Source organism: Magnolia sinica, chromosome 4 (genome assembly GCF_029962835.1).
Source record: "Magnolia sinica isolate HGM2019 chromosome 4, MsV1, whole genome shotgun sequence".
Classification (NCBI taxonomy): Eukaryota; Viridiplantae; Streptophyta; class Magnoliopsida; order Magnoliales; family Magnoliaceae; genus Magnolia; species Magnolia sinica.
Genome location: NC_080576.1, coordinates 114403967 through 114428682, shown reverse-complemented (window position 1 = coordinate 114428682; position 24716 = coordinate 114403967). Strand labels below are relative to the sequence as shown.

Below are 24716 nucleotides of genomic sequence, written 5' to 3'. Positions count from 1 at the left end.
TCGGATAATGTTGACCTTATGTACTTTGATGGCAGTCCACATATAGGATAGCTCAAATGTGCCACTGATTTTTATTTTTATTTTTATTTTATTTTCCTACCACGACAAATTCCAAAGAAGCTCCAATGGATGGGCTGCTATGGTTCCTCAGCTATGATTTCCACTCTAGCAAGAAAGAAGTTGGGTGTACATAGAAAACAATTTACAACCACCCAAAAACAACCGCATCATGAGATAATTCACACGATGGTTGGATTGGCTTTTTTTTTTTATTTATTTAAAAAAATAAAAAAAATTAGTACACCCACTGTGAGTTCACACTTCACTGTTAGCCAGCCCCAATATGGGATCGATATCAAGACCTTAGTGTTGAAACGAGGTATCTTTCACCCAGTCTACCACTTGAACTATGGATTAGGGTGTGTGATGGTTGGATTGGCTTGAACGTATGGGGCTTCCAACTTTCATGATGGACCCACCATGCTGGACAGCGTGAGTATGAACCATCGGACTGCGCCAGAGTATCAACCTATGCGTATACCTCAGCGTATACTTATGCCTGATCTGAAACGTAGAAACGTACATTAGCTGAGTCTCACGTTAAGCAAACCACGGCAAGGAAACGCGCAGGGGATAGGCATTCAATGCGCGTAGAATAATGATCAACATCCCGCATCCATTGGTTTATTTTACAACTTGACGGCAATCCAGCTATCTGATGCGGCTAATTTCATAGCAAGTATATTTCTATGTTAGTAAATTTGTGATGGACGGTTGGGATCATTTCCTTTTTTGACCTGTCTCGTGTACGTGCGTTGCCTTTTGCAAAGGGGTAATGCCGTCTGCACAGGGATGGATTACTTTGTGAGTTCAGGTCTAGGCTCTAGCAAAGGGGTTTTCTGCTCGTGTACACGATGGCAAGTGTGAAAAGCGCATGCTCGCAAACGATGTGAATTTTAAGTAGGAATCAGGAGAGGAGGAAGAGTACACGTGTGGTGCCACCAGAGCGCCTCTGGTTAGGCGATCCCTACACTGCAGATGCCTTTCCAAGAAGATCTGGTGATCTGATCTACTAGATGGTCACACGTGTGCATTGAATGTGGGCCGTTCTTCCATTCCATTCCTGTAAATTATTCATTTGTCTTCTACATGTTTCGCTCACATGATTAGCAAATGGGCCTTATCTTTTAGAAAAGAAATCTATTCAATGGAACTTAGCTGATGTAGGGTCCGATCATGCACACATGTTATCTTCATTGCATGTGAGGCTAGTGGCAAAACAAAAGTGAATGCAGGTACCTAGAAGAAAACCAGAAAGTTGTGTCGGGTGGCTCCAATGCTCTCACTACGAGGTATAATACAATCCATTGATCTTGACTGTTCATTTGGTACAGCTAGCACATATTTCATGGTTTCATGCTAATTAATATCAAGCTGATCTGAAAAGTTCTAACCATTTGATCAATGGTCTTTAATATGAATGGTAAAGACAATCGACCCGCTCTACATCAATTTGTTAGGGTCTTCATGGATTGCTTGTAGTGCTAAAGAATCATTTAATTTGGTATGCAATTGTAACCATTGTATGCACGGACAAGAAGATGATAATTATAGAAAGAAAGCGAAATGAAGAAAGGATTGGATCATCCAATTAGTATGATTTTTTAGTGAGGGGTAGACCATGAAATGTGCACTAGACCAGATGAACAGTCGAGACCAATGGATTGGTTTGTCTAAGTGCCCCAAAACAGCTAGGAGCAATATATATAACTTACAGGGATCTGAGAGTAGTGGAACAATTTCTTGTTAACTAATACGCTAGCAGATCATCATGTTTGATATGAATCATAGCACTGCCTACTTCAAGCACTGTGTTGGATAAAATGATGAAGAACATAAATATGTTTAGTTTTAGAATGAAAATCAAATTCTTCGCCAAATTGATCACGATTTTGTTATCACAATTGACTGGTACAACCTCTTACTAAAGCCTAAGTTTATTCATAATTCTTCGTAACTAAATACTTTCTTTGAATGCATCTATTACTTCCATATACTCAGCTTCTGTTGTGAAAAGAGTAATTACATACTGAAGCTTTAACATCCAATTGACCGCTCTACCTGCTAGTACAAACCAGTAATCAAAAGTCGATATTCTGTCGACCACATTCCTTACGTAATCTAAATCATGAGCCTACAAGCTTTCCCTCTGATTTCTGAAATGTCAAGGCGTAGTCTATTGTATTTCGTAGATAACGAAGTAGCAATTTCATTGCATCCCAATGTTAATTGTCAGGGTTTGACATATATATGCTTACAACACTGATTGCATGTGAAATATCCGATCTCGTATAAACCATATCATATATTAAACTGCCCATTACACTCACGTAAGGCACATGAGATATATTCTGCCTTTTTTCATCTATAATGGGACTTTGCTTTTATGAAAGCCTAATTTGAGCAATATGAAGTGTGCTAACTAGCTTAGCCTTATCCATTCCGAACTTGAGCAACACATTTTTAAGGTATTTAGCTTGAGACAATTGTAATATGCTCATCTCCCTATCTATGTGTGTGTGTGTGTGTAAGAATTTTCTTTGCAGCCTCCAAATCTTTTATTTCAAATATCTTTAATAGTTGAGTGTTCCATGAATCTATCTATATACATATGTATAATATCTGTAATCATAGATTCATGTCCTATGCTCTAACAGAATAGTTGGCTTGCTAGTATTCTACCTAGACAATTTCTCAAGTAATTCCTAGGAGCCCATGTTTCATCAACTATACTCTTTTTCAAATGGATATCAAAACTAGGAATTGTTTTGCAATATTTTTAAAATAGTGTAGACTTGTCTTTCTCATATGTGCAACTCACTTACACCTATCAAGACCACATAAATCATTAGTCCCCTTATGAATTGATTGTGCTTCTAATATAACATTGATCAATGCGGGAGCATCATGTCATGTGTATGGTTGAAGAATCTCGCTTTTCTTGAAAGTGGTGCACTAACATCTAAATGGCAAACATTTTCTTTTGTACATTTTTAATTCCTTTTTTGCCATTCAGGATAAAGCTTATGTCATTGCCCACTAGCTCGGTAGGTTAAGTGCTCTAACTATTAGAACCGTCTATCTTTCAGACTCGGTTACAAGGCTCACCCAAAGAAGGTTGTACTGAATGAATGACTGTTGACATGACCTTTTCTTTGTTTCTTTGTCTTTATTTTGCTTTGCCCTGTTTTACATGATAGGTGAGGGTTGTATCCTTTTTCGTTCGGTCCACTCAAATGGCTGTAATTTTCTGTGATTAATGCATGGAGTGGTATTAGTCCACTTTCCAAAAAAAAAAAACAGTGAAAAGAAATTTTTAATAGTTCCAAATCAATTCCAAAATCTAAAGAGGAGGATAATCATTAAACCCTGATTAATGGGAAATGCTCATTTGTTGGAAGTAACAGAATAATAAGTGGTTAAATTGCTGGACCATCTTTACGTGGGCCCACACGCATCATATTGTCATGGCAATGTGTGTGTGTCTGTAGAACTCTTAGGGCTTGTTTGGATTCTTGGAAAGGAAAGGAAATACCATTTTCTGTGAGACTAATTTTCTAGAGCTTGTGCTGTTTTTCTTTGTGAGAATTTATCGAAAACCTTAGTTTTCACTTACTGTTTTGTCAGAAAATTAATAAATTCATTTTTCATTCCCCTGATATTGAAACAGAAAATGGATTTCTCAAGAGTAAACCCAAATGCCCCATCATACATCTTTGCTTTTTTTTTTTTTTTTAATTAAATTTTTTTTTTCACAAAAAAAAGGTTACGCCGGGTTGCGCGCCCAATTGCGAAAAACCCCTTGATTGACGGGTTTCCTGTTTTAATTTCTTTTACTATAAATAGTAAGTTTTAGTTTGATTATAACTCTTCATCCGTTGGGCTTTAGGAGTTGCGCCAACGTGAAAAGAGCTTAGAATAATTAGGGGAACGGTTTGGTGAAGCCAAATAGGACACTTACTATTTTTGGCCGAAAACCTTGCGCATTAGTAGACATCACGACCGTCTATAAATAGTAAGTTTACTATTTATAGTAAGTCGCGGATTCTAGGAGTTTGAGTTGTAGTTTGATTATGATTTCTTTCCCATTGCTTGATACCCTTATTTAAAGGGTTGTGAACTCGATTTTAATCATTCATCAATCAATTTCGATTTTATTAGAATTTATTTCTATTTTCTGCTTTCTTTCCTCGTGGATTCGAGAAGTCTCTGTGAGGAGTCCAGAGAAGTTCCGTGGATTCGGAATAGTTATCCTCTTGAGGAAGACGGTGCTCGACCTCACGTCCTCCCCTACGTCACTTTGGTATCAAAGCGAGGTTTCTCCTCGGATTGATGGCTTCTAACGACGGGTCGGGCAACAATCCCATGGGTGGTGCTCCAGGGAATTTACCTTTAACGGCGGCGGCTTTCGAAGTAGCGCAACGAGAGAATCAGCAAGCCATGCAAGGGCTGCAGGCTTCCATCGACCGCATAGCGGATCTCTTGGCGGAAAACCTAAGGCAACTCCGTGTTCCTGGTGTCAATCCTCCACCCCCAATTAATCGCCCTGATCGCAGGATAGTACCGGCATCCAAGGGTCATTCCTGAGGAAGGGGGCTCCAGTGAGGAGGAAATCGACGACATACTCTTCCAACATCCCAGACATGGCGGTGATCGAGTAGATCGAACAGATCGAGAATTCAAGATGAGGGTTGATATTCCTAGCTTCAATGGCCAATTACACATTGAGGATTTCCTCGATTGGCTTTCTGAAGTTGAGTGATTTTTTGACTATATGGACATCCCTGAAGTAAAGAAGGTCAAGCTTGTGGCCTATAAATTGAAAGGAGGAGCTTCAGCTTGGTGGGAACAACTGCAACTCGCGCGAACCAGGCAGACGAAAGCACCAATCCGCACCTGGCAGCGGATGAAGCAGATACTACGTGAACGATTCCTCCCTAGAGATTACGATCAGGTATTATTCCAACAATACCAAAATTGTCGCCGGTAGTCAATCGGTGAGAAAATACGCAGAAGAATTTTACTGCCTGGGAGCGTAACGATTTGGTCGAGATTCTGAATCGCAGCAAGTCGCCCGATTCAACGGAGGATTGCGTATGGCTATCCAGGATCGGGTCGAGATGCATCCGTGTGGACGATGAATGATGCGATCAAGTTGGCTACTCGTGCAGTAGTGCAACTTGAACGTCCCCAAGGAGCTTCGCAACCTAAAGGGAATGAGCCCGTAGGAGCACGCACTCAACCTCCTACGTTAGAGAACCGAGATCATGGAAGTGGGCAAGCTAGACCCCAAAGGGGCGTATCGATTCCTGGTCCAAGTAGAATCCCGAACCCCTATGCTCGGCCAAGGCCCGATAACTGCTATCGTTGTGGCCAACCGGGCCACCTATCAAATACTTGTCCCCAGCGAAAAGTGGCAAACCTTGCCATCAATGATGGTAGTGCTGATGACGCTTATGAAGGTCCAGATATTGAAGAACAGGAGCATACCACCGAGGACGAGGCAGATGATTCAGGTTGGGTTCAGCAAGATCACGGCGAGTCGCTTGTCGTGAGGCGACTATTATATGCGCCAAGAAAAGAAGTGCATCCACAGCGGCATAACATCTTCCGCACTAGGTGTACGGTGAATCGAAAGGTTTGCGACGTGATCATTGATAGTGGGAGTAGCGAGAACATCGTTTCCAAGGTCATGGTGGAAAAATTGCAATTGAAAACGGAGTGTCATCCCTCTCCATATACAATCGGTTGGATCAAGAAGGTCAGCGAAACAAAGGTAACTGAACGGTGCACCATATCCTTTTCAATTGGCAAACATTATAAGGATGAAGTAGTATGCGATGTGGTCGACATGGAAGCATGTCACATACTACTCGGTCGGCCCTGGCAATCTGACCGTGATGCCACTCATAAAGGGCGAGATAATATATATATCTTTGTCAAGGACGGCCGGAAGACCATATTGGCCCCTATGGATCCAGAGGGACCACCTGAAACTTCTAAAGTGGAGGGCCGTTTTCTCTTAACCATACGGGACTTCGTGGAAGAATTAAAGGAAACATGACAGACTTATGCATTAATTGTAAAAGGGGAAAAACTCGAGCCTACCAACATCCCTGAAAGACTAAGGCCCCTACTACATGAATTCAAAGAAATCTGGCCCGATGACCTTCCCGATAGGTTCCCCCCCATGCGGGATATCCAACACCATATCGACTTTGTCCCTGGGTCCAGTTTACCTAATCGTCCCCATTATCGAATGAATCCGAATGAGTGCGAGATTCTGCAGGGATAAGTAGAGGAGTTGATCCGTAAGGGTCTTATTCGAGAGAGCATGAGTCCATGTGCTGTACCAGCTCTATTAACTCCAAAGAAAGATGAGAGTTGACGCATGTGTATTGACAGCCGATCCATCAACAAAATCACCATAAAATACAGGTTTCCTATACCATGGTTGGACGATATGCTGGACATGTTAGAGGGTGCAAAAATATTCTTTAAATTGGACCCAAGGAGCGGCTACCATCAGATTCGAATACGGTCGGGTGATGAGTGGAAAACAGCCTTTAAGACCAAGGAAGGATTATACGAATGGATGGTCATGCCCTTCGGTCTTTCGAATGCGCCTAGCACATTTATAAGATTGATGAACCAAGTTCTGAAACCTTTCATTGGGCGATTCGTTGTGGTTTACTTCGATGATATTTTGATATACAGTCAAGACGAAACCACCCATATGGAACACCTCAAGAAGGTCCTTCAAGTGCTCACTAAAAATAAGTTGTATCTCAATTTAAAAAAGTGCAGTTTCATGACTGATAGTCTATTGTTCCTGGGTTTTGTTGTCACCTCTACAGGCATTCGGGTGGATGAGGAAAAGGTAAAAGCAATCAGAGAATGGCCGGTTCCTACAAATATTAACGAAGTGCGAAGTTTTCATGAAATGGCGACATTCTATCGTCGGTTTGTGAAAATTTTCAATACCATTGTGTCACCAATCACAGATTGCATGAAGAAAGGGTAGTTTCAGTGGACTGACGAAGCCGACAGGAGCTTTGCCGAAATCAAGCGCAGATTATCCACGACCCCAGTTCTTGTACTTCCCAACTTCGACAAACTATTTGAAGTCGAATGTGATGCCTCATATGTCGGAATTGGAGGAGTTTTGTCTCAAGAAGGTAGGCCGGTAGCCTTCTACAGCGAGAAACTTAGCGATGCACGTAAGAAGTGGTCTACATATGAGATCGAGTTATACGCGGTGGTCCAGGCACTGCGGCACTGGCGACATTATTTGATTCAAAGGGAATTCATACTTTACACGGACCATCAAGCTCTCAAATTCATTAATAGTCAAGCTAACATTAACCGTGTGCATGCTAGATGGATCTCGTTTTTGCAGGAATTCACGTTCGTACTAAAACATAAGTCAGGGCAACAGAACAAAGTAGCTGATGCACTGAGTCGCCGTGCAACTTTGTTAGTCACTATGAGCAATGAGGTTGTCGGGTTCGAGCGCCTCAAAGACATATATGCCGATGACGACGACTTCAAGGACGCATGGGTTAGATGCCAAGAAGGTCACCCCGACAACTTACATATGTAAGATGGGTTTCTTTTCAAGGGAAATCGAATATGCATCCCAAACAGTTCGCTAAGGGAACAGATAATCTAAGAGCTATATGGAGGTGGCCTCAGTGGACACCTTGGGCGAGACAAAACGAGAGCTCTTGTGGAAGAACGGTATTACTGACCGCAATTGGTACGTAATGTGGGAAAGACAGTCCAACATTGTTATATTTGTCAGACCTCTAAGGGGCAATCTCATAATACGGGCCTTTACACTCTGTTACTCGTGCCTGACGGCCCTTGGGAGGATTTATCTATGGACTTCATGCTTAGTCTCCCACGAACATAACGCGGCATGGATTCAGTGTTCGTGGTAGTAGATCGTTTCTCCAAGATGGCGCACTTTATTCCATGCAAGAAGACTCTCGATGCAACACACGTGGCGAATCTATTCTCCAGAGAAATTGTGCGGCTACACGGGGTTCCCAAGACTATTACTTCTGACCGTGACACGAAGTTCATAAGCCACTTTTGGCGGACTTTGTGGACTCGATTCGATACACGACTTCAGTTCAGCAGCGCCTACCACCCATAGACTGACGGTCAAACTGAGGTTGTGAATCGCAAGTTGGGAAACCTCCTTCAATGTATTTCGGAGAAAAGCCGAAGTGGGATTTGGCCTTGTCTCAAGCGAAGTTTGCATTCAACAACATGGTGAACCGCTCGACAGGAAAATCCCCGTTCCAGGTTATTTATGGACGAGTACCTCGCCACACACTAGACTTGGTCCCTCTGCCCAAGCTCCCAGGCATGAGCATTGCAGCGAACATATGGCTGACAAGATCATAGGCATTCATACGGAGGTACAAACCAAGCTACATGCCTTGAACGAAAAATACAAGGAGCAAGCAGACAAGCATCGGCGACAAAAAGTGTTTGAGGTGGGCGACCAAGTAATGGTCCATCTGCGCAAAGAACGATTTTCGACCGGAACGTACAACAAGTTGAAGAATAAAAAGATTGGACCGGTATTAATTATCCGAAAGATCAATGACAACGCTTATGTTGTTGATCTTTCAGATGACATGGCAATCTCACGGACTTTCAACGTCGCGGACCTAACCGAGTATCATGAACCAGCGCAGGATGAGAACTCGAGGACGAGTTCTTTTGAAGTGGGGGGGACTGATGTAGAGCAGGTCAGAGACTTTCATGGCCAAGATGGATCGAGGAAGGCCTATTCGACGACATAAGTGATCCGGACCATCGGACCTTAGATCGGGCGTATCTCGCAATCCGAATGAGTTAGGGCGTAAAATATATGATTTTAGGGTAGAACGAGCTACTTTAGCCAACCAACCCGCTACGCCGGGTTGCGCCACCCGGAATTGCGAAAAACCCCTTGATTGACGGTCGTTTCCCTGTTTTAATTTCGTTTTTACTATAAATAGTAAGTTTTAGTTTGATTATAACTCTTCATCCGTTGGGCTTTAGGAGTTGCGCCCAACGTGAAAAGAGCTTAGAATAATTAGGGGAACGGTTTGGTGAAGCCAAATAGGACACTTACTATTTTTGGCCGAAAACCTTGCGCACTAGTAGACATCACGCCCGTTTATAAATAGTAAGTACTATTTATAGTAAGTTTCGGATTCTAGGAGTTTGAGTTGTAGTTTGATTATGATTTCTTTCCCATTGCTTGATACCCTTATTTAAAGGGTTGTGAACTCGATTTTAATCATTCATCAATCAATTTCGATTTTATTAGAATTTATTTCTATTTTCTGCTTTCTTTCCTCGTGGATTCGAGAAGTCTCTGTGAGGAGTCCAGAGAAGCTCCGTAGATTCAAAGTAGTTATCCTCTGGAGGAAGACGGTGATCGACCTCACGTCCTCCCTGCGTCACATTACATTCACTTACTGTTTTGTCAGAAAATTAATAAATTCATTTTTCATTCCCCTGATATTGAAACAGAAAATGGATTTCTCAAGAGTAAACCCAAATGCCCCATCATACATCTTTGCTTTTTTTTTTTTTTTTTAATTAAATTTTTTTTTTCACAAAAAAAAGGTTGGTACATACAGAGACCACATTTGGGTAGCCTGGTGGAGACGGTAAAAATTCCTCCTGACCACCTATCATATCATTCTACCAAAAATTGCTAAGGGCCCTGTTAGGTCCTTAACCTCTCTAATGTGACGATGTGACCCAGCCCCAACCTATCTATCTTTGGTTGCCTCACCAATCATCTTCAATTGCCTCACATGTGCCAATGAGCTATCATTCATCTTTCTTTGTTTTTTTTTTTTTTTTTTTTAATTTATTTATTTATGGTAAGGAGAATATTTATTAAGAGAAGGAGACTATACAACGGCTCAAGAAGTCAAATTTGGCTGGCCCACAAAACAAAGAAGAGGCCAGGCCACGCCTATCATTTACGCTTAACTGAGAACAAAACCTTAACCCCACTTAAGACTACCAAACCCCTCCTGATCCAGAAAGAGAGACCCTCGGTTCAATTGGGGAAGGTCGAAAGGAGAAGAAAAAATATGGTGCAACTGGAATTCTCTCATGCAGGCAAGCCAGACCATCTGCCACCCCATTCGATTCTCTAGCGGAGAACGAAATCCTTAACCTAATGCCGGAGTGAGGAAACCTGAACCTAAGCATACTAGAAACCGCACCTCAATTGGAGGGCCATCCTAGTTGAACAAGCCCACAAGGCACTTGGAGTCACTCTCTATTAGAATCCTTGAAAAACATTTTTCTACACATAAGGAAATCCCCTCTAGCAATGCACACACTTTAGCCCTAGAATTAGAACCGAACTCATAACCTGATGAGAAGGCGAAGAGAAATTTCCTGCCACTTCCACTCAAACACTGCCTCCCTAAACGCACCAGGGTTCCCACGAGCTAAACCATCAACGTTCATTTTCACCCTGCCCTCATCTGTCTTGCACCACCTCACAACTGAGGGATCGTGGCCCCAAGACAATATCCAAGGACTAAAGCATCATATCACGAGAAAAGTTAACATTATACAGGGAGAAGGAAGACATGAACTAATAAGCTCGAGGCAACAAAGAATCCTAAAAATCATGCGGGGCCTACTAACTGAGATCCCGTCAAAGCGAGACCTATTCCTCTCCAACTAAATCTCCCAAAAAATTAGGCATGGGATCAACACCCATAAGGAAAGACACCCATAAATTGTTGAGTTTGAATGTAACGCCCGTGAAAATTTAATGATAATAATAATAAATAAATAAATAAATAAAAGATTTTTTTTAATCTTATTTCTATCTAATCTTTATTTTCTCTCTATCTTATCTTTATCTTATTTTTATCTTATCTTTATCTTATCTCTATCTTATCTCTCCCTTATATATATATATATATATATATATATATATATATATATATATATATATATATATATATAAACCTCTTTGTATTCCTCAAAAGGGCACCTCATGACAACTGAGAAAGAAAGATAATATTTTAGATAGCCTAGATCAGGTATGTCTATTGTCTTTCTTTTAGTATTTTTATGCATTTAATTTGACTCGATCTATGTAATGAATGGTGTGGATCGGCTACACATTCATTGCATTTGATTATGGGTAAATACGATGTAAAGGTGATGAAAGTTTAAAATTTTATGCGAAATTTTTAATTGTGATTGGTGTGCACCTAGTCAAATTAGATTAGATCTATACGGATCATACAATCCTTAGGGCCAAAATATATAAGAGTCCTAATTTCCATATCAATTTAAACATTGAATGTGCCACATTATTCAGATCTAGAAATGGTTATTAAGGAAAGCTTAGATTTCTAAGCAAGTGTTGGTATCACTTGCTGTAGAAGGTTAAGATGGGTCATCGGTGTATGTGTAGTTTAATTCACACTACTCATCTAATATGTAGAGGCAAAATATGATAAGACCTCATGAATCTGGATGATCTAATCATCCAATGGGCCACCCCGATCAAGCAATTTTCATTCAATTTTATAATCTTAAAAAAAGAAAATAAAAGATAAAAATCTACGTAGAAATTTTAATTATTTGATCATTTAGGGTTGGCCACCTAGGATGTTAATCAAAGGTGGGATCCACCATGTAATAAAACTAGATGAATAATAATATCGTTGATATAATTGATAGGATCTTGAAATTCAAACCAACCTAATTACCTTGTGGAGTCTATACTACCAGACTCGAGTGAGTAACCCAACGTGTCTCATGATTCATTGAAATTAAAATAAATTATTTGTGATAGTTTAATTGATTGATGTACTGATTTGAGTGTTTTGTTTCAATATTATATGATGTGTTAAATTATATGTTAATTTGTACCAAATTGCATGAATAATAATAATTGTAAGTTGAATTTACTTATCAAGACAAAATATCTATGATAGTTATAAAAATGATACATTCATATATCATCCATATTTCATTACATTTACATAATGTAAAGTCGACCCTAGGAGCTTCTCCTGGAAGAAATGTCAATCATAGTGGAGCGTTACCAGATGCGGGCTATGCCCAAGCCTACCGAAAGGTGGAAGCCTACCCAATGAGTGGATGCGAGTTAACGATTTCCAACCCAAGCAAATGGACGATTATCTCATCTGATGCATTCATACACCATTTGCATCCATATCATTACGCATATATTTTTACATTTAGTACTTTACATTATTTTAATTGCTATGATTATAAACCATGCTGGGTTATTTCACTAAGCCTGGTCAGCTTACCATTTTATTAATGGAAAAACCATACAGATGAGCCATTAGCAGATGATGTGGAGTAGGAACTAGAAGGATCTACCGCACTTGAACACGACCCATGTGAAATGTGGCTATACTTGTCTGAAGACGAAGTGACGACATTAGACCATTTCTGATTAATTATGTGATTTATTTGCTAGAATAGTTTGATTGGCGTATAATACATATTGGTATTGATTATGAGATTTTAAGTAATTGCGTAGATTTATCTCATATAAACAATGTTAGTCTGGAACAAACATATTTATAGTATGATGATATAATAAATGAATGATTTTTAAGATTTATATTATTTTAATGATCATCAAGATTTTTATATATGCTTGATTGATTGGTGCTAAGTGTTATGTATGTGTTATTGGAATTATGGTGAAACTTAGATTGAATCTAATTATCACCTCTGATTAAACTGATTAAGGAATTAAGTTAGTACACTTTGTGTATAAGTTACGAACTTATACACAAAGTGTACTGAACTGAAACTCGGGTTTAAGGGTGCACAATCTGTACCTGAATTTTAGGGTGTGACACTGAATGCCACTAGTGCATAGCCCAAGCAAAGAAATTTTAGGCCTAAACAATGGATAATAAAAAAGATGGCCAAAATGCCTCCATACCTGCATTGTGAGGTGGCTCGAGGCAAATAGGTAATTTAGCGATTCAGCTCCCATCGTCTAGCTACTCTTGAGTGTTATTAACGTCTCAAATGATCTTTCAGCAATAGGGTTTGTCGATGTCATCGACAGACCAGTCGATGCCATTAAGAGCTATTCGATGCCATCGACAACTGCTCGTTGCCATTGAGAAAATCTAAAAAATTCATGTTTAATTGCTGGAACGATTTCGTGTTATATTCGATGACATCAAAGGGGTTCAATGACATCGACAGGTCGTCGATGCTATCAAACGTGCGCGTAGAATTACACAAATTTGCATAAGTGTGGGATTTATTTTTTATTTCGATTGTGATTCTCGTAGATGCATATATGTGGGTGTAATTGAGAATATGAGGAATCTTAGGGCTTTCTAATTTGTTTATAAAGGTTTTAAGGGCTTGTAAGGGAGATTCAAGGCTTGTTCGAATCAGGTAATCTCTATCTCTTGTAATTTTATGCTTTCATAGTACATTATTATTGCTTTATGCCGTGGTTTTTTCCTACAAGAGTTTTTCCACGTAAAATTTGATTTGTTTGTGTTTGAACTTAATTGTGCGATTGAAATAATTTGTCTGATTCATCTCTATGTGCTTCCGCAGTTCCCCAAAATTGAGTCCACAACACTCAAATCTGCCTGAGCCATCATCCATCCTTGATTATGCCCCACATGTGCCACTACGCAGCATATATTAATGTGGTACATATGATACCATCCATCTTCTCTTGTGCCCCACATGTGCTAATGAGCTACAGGTACCACTACTCATCTCCTTTTCTTCAATCACTATCCATCTCCTCATGTGCCCCCCTAGAATATACATTATGGTGGGGCTCACAAAAGTTTCATGCATTGAAACGGAAGTGGATTGCCTGGTGTATCACACACCGGCTATATAGCTGGTGTATTAACGTCAGCAAGTTTTGTGGGTCCTATCATGAGGTATGTGTTATATCTAAACCGTCTATCCATTTAGCGAGCTTGTCTTAATGCTCGAGCCAAAAAATAAGACAGATCTAAAGATCAATTGGACCACACTCCAAAAAGTAGTGGGGGATTGAATCGTCTACCATTGAAACTCTTTTGGGATCATGGATGTTTCAGATCAATATGAAATTTGTTTTCCCTCTTCATCCATGTATTTGTGACCTTATTAATAGATTGGATGGAAAATAAAGGTTACGTTGGCCCTATGAATTTTTTAACGGTGAAAATCATTATCCTCGCAGCTTTTTTTGTTGTAGTCCATTTAACTTTGGAAATGATTCATTTTTTGTATAATGCTCTAAAATGATCTCGAAAAATGGATGAATGGTGTGGATATAATAAATACATCATTGTGGGTCACGTAACTTTGATCTCCTTTAAACCGTTCTTACAAGTCGGAGCTCGAGGAGCGTCGGCACTCGTCTTCACATGACACGTAGAGCTGGGCATTTCTGATCACCCAATCCAAATTGATCCGAACCGAACCGAAGGGCTGGATCGGTGCGGTCCTAGTTAGATCGGCCAGATTTGATCGTTCATCGGATCGAATTCGAATCATGGTTAGTTCGAACCGATCCGAACCGAAATCTGAACCAAATGGATCCAATCTAGACCGATCCGATCCGATCCGGTGTGATTTAGTGGTGGAAATCAATACTTTTACTTTTTCCTATGGTATGGTCCACTTGAGCTTTGGATATGCATCAATTTTGAGTTCAACAATTAAAATGATCTAAAAAAATGAATGGACGGCGTGGATAAACCACATGCATTCACAGTGGCCCCACCAGAGTTTACAAAGATACGTGCTGTCAACCACTTGCGTGCACAACACGTAAGTGAGATAGTGACAGGTTAAGTAGCGAGACTAGCTACTAAAGAGTGAAGTTACGTCAACAAGTTCCGTGGGCCCCACCATGATGTATGTTTTATATCTACACCTTCCATCCATCTGGAGAGATCATCTTAGGGCAATACCCAAAGAACGGGTTAAATCCAAAGCTCTGGTGGACCCCAGAACAGAAAAAGTGGGACAGTGACGCCCACCATTGAAAATTTCTAAAGGCCACGAAAGTTTTAGATCAAGCCGATATTTGTGTTTTCTCTTATTTCATGTCTTTTTTAACTTTTGAACAGGTTGGATTTCAAATAAACATTATGGTGGGCCTTAGGATAGTTTCAACGGTGGGAATCACTTTCCCCGCTGTTTTCTATAGTGTGATCCACTATAGATTTTTATTTACCTCATTCTTTGGTTCATACCCTAAAATGATATCTAAAAATGGATGAACGGTGTGGATATAACACATACATCATAGTGGGGTCCACAGAACTTGGTGACGCACGCCAACTCAACCCGTCACCGTCAGCATCATGCGTTAGTATCTAATTCGCGTCATAGGCTATAGCTCGTAGGCATTTCTTGCCCAGCACGTCAAGACGCGTGTCGTGCAAAGAGGAGTAGAGACAGGCCTCGAGCTCCGAATTGTACGGATGAATCAAATGAGATCAAAGTTACATGGGCCCCACAGTTATGTATCTATTATATCCACAACGTTCATCCATATTTCGAGATCATATCGGAGCATTATAAAAAAAAAAAAAGAAAAAAACAATCATATCCAACGATCAACTGGACCACACCACAAAGAGCAGCGAGAATAATGATTTTCACCGTTAAAAAATTCGTAGGGCCCACCATAACGTTTATTTTCCATCTAATCTGTTATTAAGGTTAAAAATACATGGATGAAGAGGAAAAACAAATTTCACATTACTCCGAAACTTTCATGATCTCTAAAAGGATTTCAATTGTTAACGTTTAATCCCTCACCGTTTTTTGTAGTGTGGGCCAACTGAACTTTAGATCTGTCTTTTTTTCTTTTTTTTTTTTCGGCTCAAGCCTTAAGATGAACTCTACAAATGGATGGACGGTTTAGATATAACACATACATCATAGTTTGACCACAGATCTAATCTAGTCTAAATCATACGTAGCCCGATCTGACTCTGTTTTCCTGACTAAGTCGGACTCAGTACGGGTCAGGACAATTGTACAGTGGATCGGTTGGATTTAGGTGTCCCAAACTGGGTATCGGATCAAATCAAGTTCGGATCAAGTCATTTAGATTTCAGGTCGGATTGAGTTGGACCCAATCCGATCCGACTCCATTGCCCAGCTCGACACGTATCTACCCCGGCCAATCCGCTCCCGGTTAAAACATTCCGTATATGTGTTATGCGGTAATTCCGGAGCGAGAGAACGACGAACGCGGAAATACGTAGATGCATCCTTATGTATTTGCATTTTTTTCTTTTTAACTTTTCTTAGATGATGTCAGCGGATGCATGTCATCGGTTCTGACGTGTACCAATAAAAAAGAAAGGCACCGGAATTCCTATCAAAACAGACGATCCGCACTCCTTATAAATAGACGAAGGTTTGAAAGCAACCAACCACAAGAAGCTACTGCCCTTTCTTTGGTTTTCTTTCTCTGTAGCCCTCCCATTAACAAGAAGTATGGAGCTTGGACTTGTAAGTCCCAGGCCATTTTCGTCATTACTCATCCTTGCCTTCTTTTTCCCATGCATCAACTGTGGAGGAATCGGGTCCCCCGTCTTCGGAAATGAGACGGATAGACTCGCCTTGATCGCATTCAAGGATCGGATATCCCAAGATCCTTTCCGGGTCTTCAGCTCGTGGAACGATTCCCTCCATTTCTGCAACTGGGTAGGAGTCACATGCGGTCGCCGGCATCCTCAAAGGGTAACCGCTTTGAATCTTTGGGCCTACAGATTGGTGGGGACCATATCACCTCACCTAGCAAACCTCTCCTTCCTCAGGGTTATCAACTTCACGAGTAACAGCTTCCATGGCGAAATCCCACGTGATATTGGCCGGCTCTTCCGGCTTCGTCTTCTTGATCTGACCTTTAACCATCTCGAAGGAGGAATCCCTGAAAACCTGTCCCACTGCTCGGAAATCAGATCCATCCATTTATATAGTAACAAACTCGGGGGGAGAATTCCAGCCAAGCTTAGTTCTCTGTCAAAGCTTACGTGGTTGGATTTCGGTCGTAACAATCTCATCGGCAACATCCCACCACCACTCGGGAACCTCTCCTCTCTTATTACTCTCTCTCTACCAGATAACAGTTTGGAAGGAAGCATTCCAGATGAATTAGGACAGCTAGCGAAGTTAGTATTTCTTGAAATCTTTTCAAATAGACTGTCCGGTGTGATTCCACCATCGCTTTACAACATCTCATCCATCCTTGGTTTCACCGTGGTAGATAACCGACTTCACGGAAACCTTCCACCCAATCTAGGTCTCACCCTTCCTAATATCGAATATCTTCTCTTTGGAAAAAATGCATTTACAGGACCGATACCAGTTTCATTACCCAATGCTTCAGGACTTGCTATAGTTGATTTTTCTATAAATAATTTTAGTGGACCCATGCCTGATAATTTGGGAAGATTACAGGATCTCCGTATCCTAAATATTCCTAGTAATAAGGTTGGAGGTGGAGACGATGACTTGAGTTTCCTCATTTCTTTAACGAATTGTAGCCGTTTGGAAGTATTGGGATTATATTCCAATCAGCTGAGAGGAACACTGCCTGCTGCCATTGTCAATCTCTCCACCCACCTAGTAGCACTAGGGTTAGGAGGAAACCCAATATCTGGAATCATCCCAACAGATATTAGCAATCTCTTTAACTTAAATAGTTTAGGTATATATGAGAGCTTTGTCATGGGTACCATTCCTAATGGTGTTGGTAAGCTTCAAAATTTAGAGGGCTTGTATTTGTACGGAAACAAACTCGTAGGAGAAATCCCATCTTCCATTGGCAACATCACTCACTTGGCTGAACTCCTTTTATATGGAAATCGTTTGCAGGGAAGTATCCCTTCGAGTCTTGGAAACTGCCGTAATCTTCGATCATTGGTCCTCCATAGAAATGAGCTTAACGGTACCATACCCAAGACACTGTTTAGTATCCATTCTCTGTTTGATCTTACTGTAAATGAAAATTCTTTGGTCGGATCTCTGCCGTCAGAAGTTGGTAACTTGGAACAACTTCAAAATCTGCGTATTCATCACAACAAGTTGACAGGTGAAATTCCGAGCATGCTAGGCAATTGTCGGGGCCTGGAAATCCTTAATTTGAGAAATAACTTCTTTCAAGGAGCCATTCCTCCGGATTTGAAGAACTTAAAAAGCATTCTACTGATCGATCTTTCTCACAATAACCTGTCTGGGCATATTCCAACATCTCTGCAGAAATTTCCATTTCTGGAGTACTTGGATTTGTCATCCAATGATCTTGATGGCCAGGTCCCAACTCAAGGGATTTTCAAAAATTTGAGCGCATTTTCGGTCCTTGGAAACAACAAGCTTTGTGGAGGTGTTCCACAGTTACGGCTGCCAACATGCCCAAAGAAAGCTCCTGGGAAACACGGAATATCGCTTTCTCTAAAGATAATATTCTCCGTGGTCGGTGCAGTTTTAGGTTTGATTCTCTTATCATTTCTCTTCGCCATTTATCGGATGAGAAAAAAGGCCAACAAGACGCCTTTGCCTGCATCTTTCTTGGAGGGCCAATTTTTAAATCTTTCATATGCGGATCTCTTTAAAGCGACTGGTGAGTTCTCGCCTGACAATTTGCTTGGTATGGGAAGTTATGGCTCTGTATACAAAGGAATTCTAGATCGCGATGAAACAGTTTTTGCAGTTAAAGTTTTCAATCTTCAACGACGAGGAGCTTCCAGGAGTTTCATGGCCGAGTGCGAAGCCTTGAGAAATATGCGGCATCGGAATCTAGTTAAAATTATAACTGCTTGCTCAAGCATTGATTTTAAAGGCAATGATTTCAAAGCTCTGGTGTTTGAGCATATGCCTAATGGGAGTCTAGAGAAGTGGTTGCATCCAAGTGTACATGGAAAACAGGAGTCAAGGAGCTTGAACCTTATTCAAAGGCTAGATATAGCCATTGATGTCTCCTCTGCATTGGAGTATCTTCATCACTATTATGATAGACCGGTTGTTCATCGTGATCTAAAACCAAGCAATGTTCTGCTGGACGATGACATGTGCGCACATGTCAGTGATTTTGGATTAGCAAGGTTCCTCTTTGACAGCAATACCTCTCAAGATCCAACCAGCTCAACTGGTATCAAGGGAACAGTGGGCTATGCTCCTCCAGGTAACAATTTCATACTTTTTCTTTGTTCTTTTTTCTTTTATAGATGTTTTGCAAAAGTTTTAAGATACTAGTTATGAATGGTCACTTCTTTTTATTGCTAGTGTTTCTGCTCATGTTGTTAATTACAGTTGCTACCAAAAGAATACATACTAATAAATGATCTTTTAAAACAAAGTTATGATGCTTCTAGTTGCTTCGAGCTAAGGGGGCAGTCCAATTCATTAATCTGGACTAACCATTAGGTCAAGCGCACATTTCATAGTATGCCATCTAAAAATTACATGATTGAATGACTCTACACACCCAATCAATATCCTGTCAAATGGACCGTGAAGATCATTTATGTAAAAATAGTGACAACAAAATATTTTGGCCATTTATTTGTTGAAGCCCATAGTCCATTAGTAGTGTTACTCAAATAACTTTTATCAGGCAATCCTGACCATCCCATCCATGTCTTCCTAATATGGATGACTTAAAATAACAAGGTCAATAGACGGGTGAATCATTTGGTGGTTGTGATTTTTTATTTTTTATTTCTAGGTAGCCCAAGAGACAAGTAGAAGACCTAGTGAACTGGATTAATTTATTGGGCTTTCCAAGTGTCTCGATGCAACTAGAACGGCGTTTTGCCTTTTGTCTTCCCGTCTTGTGATTTTATTTATTTATTATTATTATTATTATTTTTAGGATATATGATAGGTGAGGCCCATTTTCCCTTTTTGTGGAGCCCACCCGAATCTCTGTTTTTGTACATCCTCGGTTCATAAATATAAAAATATTGGGGTTTGGCCCTCCTTTCCTTAAAAAACAAAAAACAAACAAAATTAATAATTAAAAAAATAAATGCAACTAGAACCACTATTGCTCTGAGAGCACCGAATCATTTCTCATAATAACCGCTTAACAACAATGAAGTGTGTTACAAAAAACGTTCATCTCATTTTTGTGAATATTAGTTATGTCTTCTACCTTTCTGGCAATATATATATATATATATATATATATATATATATAGAGAGAGAGAGAGAGAGAGAGAGAGAGAGAGAGAGAGAGAGAGAGAGAGAGAGAGAGAGAGAGAGAGAGTTTTTCAGTAGCTACCAAACACACCCTAAAACCCTCAAAATAAATCTGTGTAAAAGTTATATTTTCATTAGCCACAGCTAAACAACCAACTGCACTGGTAACCAGCCCAAGAGAAACTCTCACTAAGAATGAGGGATTGGAGGGTGGAAGATTATTTTTGTTGATGCAAAAATCTGGTTCACCCTTGCCGAGCTCCTAGATCCAAGCACCTGTATAGATGAATGACAATGGAGACCTTGGCTAGAGCAGAGGACCCTCTGATGCCAAAGTTAGGCCTGGAATCTGGGTCTAAGTTGTGTGGATGGGGTTTTGGGTGAGAGATTTTGCGTACCTGTTCTAATAGGTTAAGCTCCTACTAATACTGCTTGGTCAGAGTGGACATCCGCTATTCTCAGCACAATCTCTGCCATTAGGTGTGAGGCGCGTATGTGATGATGCCGTCAGTTACTCTATGATCGTGGTTGAGCAGTTAATGTCATCGTGCGTTACTAGATTCAACTCAGCTCGACCAACAAAACTTGACGGGTCGTCCAGAAACGAACCAAGCTAATGCCTACTTGAGCCGAGCCTAGGGTATACTATGTCGGTTGAGGGAGGCCTAAATCAGAAAAGCAGAGCTGTCACGCGGTTGTGCATCTTTGGATGTTTCGGATAGATCCACCCGAGCTCCCCCCATTCTGCGTCATGGCTCGAATTTTATTTAGTGATTCCCTTTGACAATGTTTCCTGAATGTCCGCTTGTCTGGTTGATTCGACTTTAACCACTGCTCGGATTGGCCATTTACAATCGCGGATAGGTCGAGCTGAGCCAATAGGTGGTTGGATCACATTCTCCCATAACAATTTTTAATATATATATATATATATATATATATATATATATACACTAAAGACAAATTTAATTCAACCAAACATAAATCCAGCATGCAAGGTTAATGGATGCAATTAGTATTAACTGTTTTTCACTAAGTTGCATAACTTTTTTCTTTTCCTATTCTTATTTTAGTAGGACTCATTAGTTAGTTATACCTTGAGAACTTCATGCTTCAAAAGTTTAAAATTAATAAAATAATTTCTTCCTATTCTTGTAATGATTGTCACTTTTTAAGATAAAAAATTAATCCCTATTTTCGTTTAATTGTTGGAATGAAACCTTGATATCTTGAAAAATTGAGATATGTAATTGACAGAGTATGGAATGGGCGGAAAGGCGTCTACACGTGGAGATGTCTACAGTTATGGCATCCTTCTTCTAGAGATGTTCACAGGAAAGAGTCCAACTGATGACATGTTTAAAGATGACCTAAGCCTCCATCAATTTGTTAAGATGGCTTTACCCGATCGAGTGATGGAGATTGCAGACCCACGATTGCTCTTAGAAGAAGTTCAAGCTCTAAATAGTGATCAAGAACAACAGCACAATGCAAGAACAAAAATGCAAGAGTGCTTTGCTTCTGTGGTTGAAATTGGCATCGCATGTTCTGTAGAATCTCCAAATGAGCGGATGGAGATGAAAGAAATTGTTGCAAAAATGCATGCAACCAGGGAATTATATCTTGGGGTTGGGATTCACCGAGATCGGCGAAATAGGGCACAATCCTCTCGCCAGGATTTGTCTTAACTCAGTTATCATTAACAAGTTGTGGCTAGTCAAGCAACAGAAGACAAGTAGGTGTGGTTCAAGATACTCATTCTACTGAAGGTTAAAAGAAGTTTACCCCGCCGTGGTTTATGTGAAGTTTGTATGCATCTAGTGGCTGTCCCGGTCCCATGTTGCCCTTCAGATGAGGTAACATTGTGTTGGGTTGTGTTTATATAAGTCAGTTCTTTTCATGTTTTGGTCTTCTCTGTGGTTTTTTTGTTGTGTTTATTTCTTGTATAGTCGTTATGTAATAAAGGGGTTAGTCTGTTTGTCAAGATGAGTTTTACTTAGTTTTTCACCTTTCTGTACTTTATCTCCTAGATGCTTGTCAAAAGATTATATTGTAAGATATGCGATCGATGGAAGCCTACAGTCCTTGCATGGCTTGCCGATTCTCTCACTGCGCCGCTTCGAAAGCTGTCATAGTTAAAGGTAAATTCCTTGAAGCACTGTCTATTAGATTGTTGCCCGACTCGTCGTTAAAAATCATAGATCCGAGAAAAAGCCATACCAAACTGACGCAGGGAAGGACGTGAGGTCGAGCACTGTCCTTTTAAGGGGGTAACTGTTCCGAATCCACAGAACTTCTCTAGACTCCACACAGAGACTCATCAAATCCACGAGGAAAAGAACAAGGAAATAGAAAATAAATTTTATAAAATTCGAAATTGATTAATAATTGACTAATTTGTATGTGTCTGTTACATCATTAATATAGAAAAAAAACTAAAATTCGTAATTATCAAAAATAGAAATTTTCTAACTCTAATAAAAATTCAAATTCTACTAAAACTCTTTTAAAGCCTAATTTTTAACAATAAAAATTTCAAATAAAATTTTACTAGATTTGAAAAGAAGAAAATCTAAAACTCTAAAAATAGAAAAATATTAAAAAAAAAATTGAAATTAGTAAAAATAGTAAAAAAATTTCTAAATATTCATTTTTGAACTGAAACCGCCTGTTTTTTGACGAAACGGACAGATTTGACCTACTTTGTGGGATGGTTCATCTCGGATGGCCTGTTTCATAAAGATTGATAGGTTGCGCGCCCCGTAACGATACTCGAATCAAAAGTTATGGTCAATTTACGGTCCACCTTCTTTTGGTCCAATTATGATAGGAACATATCTGTGACACGTTATATATTAGAATCTTGATTTTCCGCACCTCACACCTTTAGGGGAACCTCTCAATGGGACTAGGGTTTTATCTCTTATGTGAGTAAGGGACCAAGATATCTATTTATAGAAAATAAGGATAGAGAAGCTTTCCCATTATACTTCTCTCCTCTAGTTTTTCTACATTGTAGGTTTTCATATTCGGCTTAATAATCATGTATAGGGGCCATGGTTCAAACACCCCATCTCAAACCTATTTATAATTATCACAACTGTAGTATGGCCTACCGAATCGTTCAATCTAAATAATCCAACGATCTAATCTAAACTAATGATCATGTGTGGCCCACCTGATGGAGTTTTACATATATGATCTTGGTGGAGTAATCCTATGCTAAAAAGTGAATTGATGGCATGGTCCCAATATATCCACATGATTGATCAAATGGATGGTTAAAAATAAAATGCCGGTTATCCAATTCACTCATAGTAATTGTTGAGATCCATGGGCAATTTAATCAAGTTGGGATAGGTGGTCGAAACGATTTGGTCACAAATAGCATTCCAGCCATCATGTATCAATTTGGGTTCATCCGTCTAACAGTCCATATTAAAGGTGAATCCATGCCCCACCTAATGAGTGTCCGATCCTGGTTTGTATCTACCATGTGCGGCACACCTAATTAATAAGCCCCCCACATTGTATACAGCTTCGGTACCCACATGTGCTTGGCTTGGGGCGTCTGCAGTATAGATATATGAATGTGGACGGGGCGTGTGAGTGGGGTAAACCTTCTTTAGACAAAGCGAACACTTTCAATGAAGGGTTCTCCTATGGAATCAATACGAACATAAGGTGATCTGCACCGTCTACATGGTGGACACCACCTTGATTTGGACATGGTCTGAAAATTGTGCCAACATTATAATTCTGACCATCAACTCAGTTCCCTTCTTCACATATTGAATGTGGACTATGATAATTTAGTTTTCAACTGATGGATTCAGCGACAATGATCACTGGTGGACCATGACCTTTTCTTGCTAGTAAGCATCATACCCAACAGTGCCGATCATTGGAATATTGCTGTGTGGGATGCATAAGCCCATCCTCCAAAGGTTGGACGTGGGCCCACTACCATGCATTTGTATGACATCCAGCCAGTCCAGCAATGTTGACCTACCTTGAAATTTGGAAGCCCCAAGCATCAGGCCAATCCAATAATCACCTGCGACATCACGTGATGTGGAGGTTTTGGGTGGTTGTAAAATTGTCTTCAATAGTCTGGCCCACCTAATGGTTGGATAGGCCTCTTTTTAGGGACATTCCATGATCATGGTGGGGCTCACTTGATGAACGGGTAACATGATGGCCCATCACAATTGAATAGTATTTAATTTGGGGCTATTCATCATACGAAGGAGTATGGATCAGCTGGTTGTGAAAGTACCGGGCCTTGAATGGGCTTCGGCCTGAATTTGAACTGTTTGGGCCGGTCTATTCAAAATTTTGATTTTGCCTGGCTCAGGCTTCACCCATTGACCACCATAAGTGTGGACGTTTCCTATACTTAGAAATCAGGTGGGCCCACT

At 40.1% G+C, this 24716-nt stretch overlaps 1 protein-coding gene across 1 annotated transcript; it reads left to right on the top strand.

The window, feature by feature from the left end:
• Positions 1-16558: 16558 nt before the first annotated feature.
• Positions 16559-22264, top strand: LOC131243958 (probable LRR receptor-like serine/threonine-protein kinase At3g47570). Its single transcript, XM_058243618.1, has 2 exons — positions 16559-19276; positions 21553-22264. The coding sequence occupies exons 1-2, from the start codon at positions 16588-16590 to the stop codon at positions 21981-21983; spliced, it is 3120 nt and encodes a 1039-aa protein (XP_058099601.1). The 5' UTR covers positions 16559-16587; the 3' UTR covers positions 21984-22264.
• The last annotated feature ends 2452 nt before the right edge of the window (positions 22265-24716 follow it).

Coding starts and splice junctions, on each gene's coding strand:
- LOC131243958 (XM_058243618.1), top strand. CDS start 16,588: ATGGAGCTTGGACTTGTAAGTCCCAGGCCATTTTCGTCATTACTCATC. Junction 19,277..21,552: donor AGTGGGCTATGCTCCTCCAG/GTAACAATTTCA, acceptor TGTAATTGACAG/AGTATGGAATGGGCGGAAAG.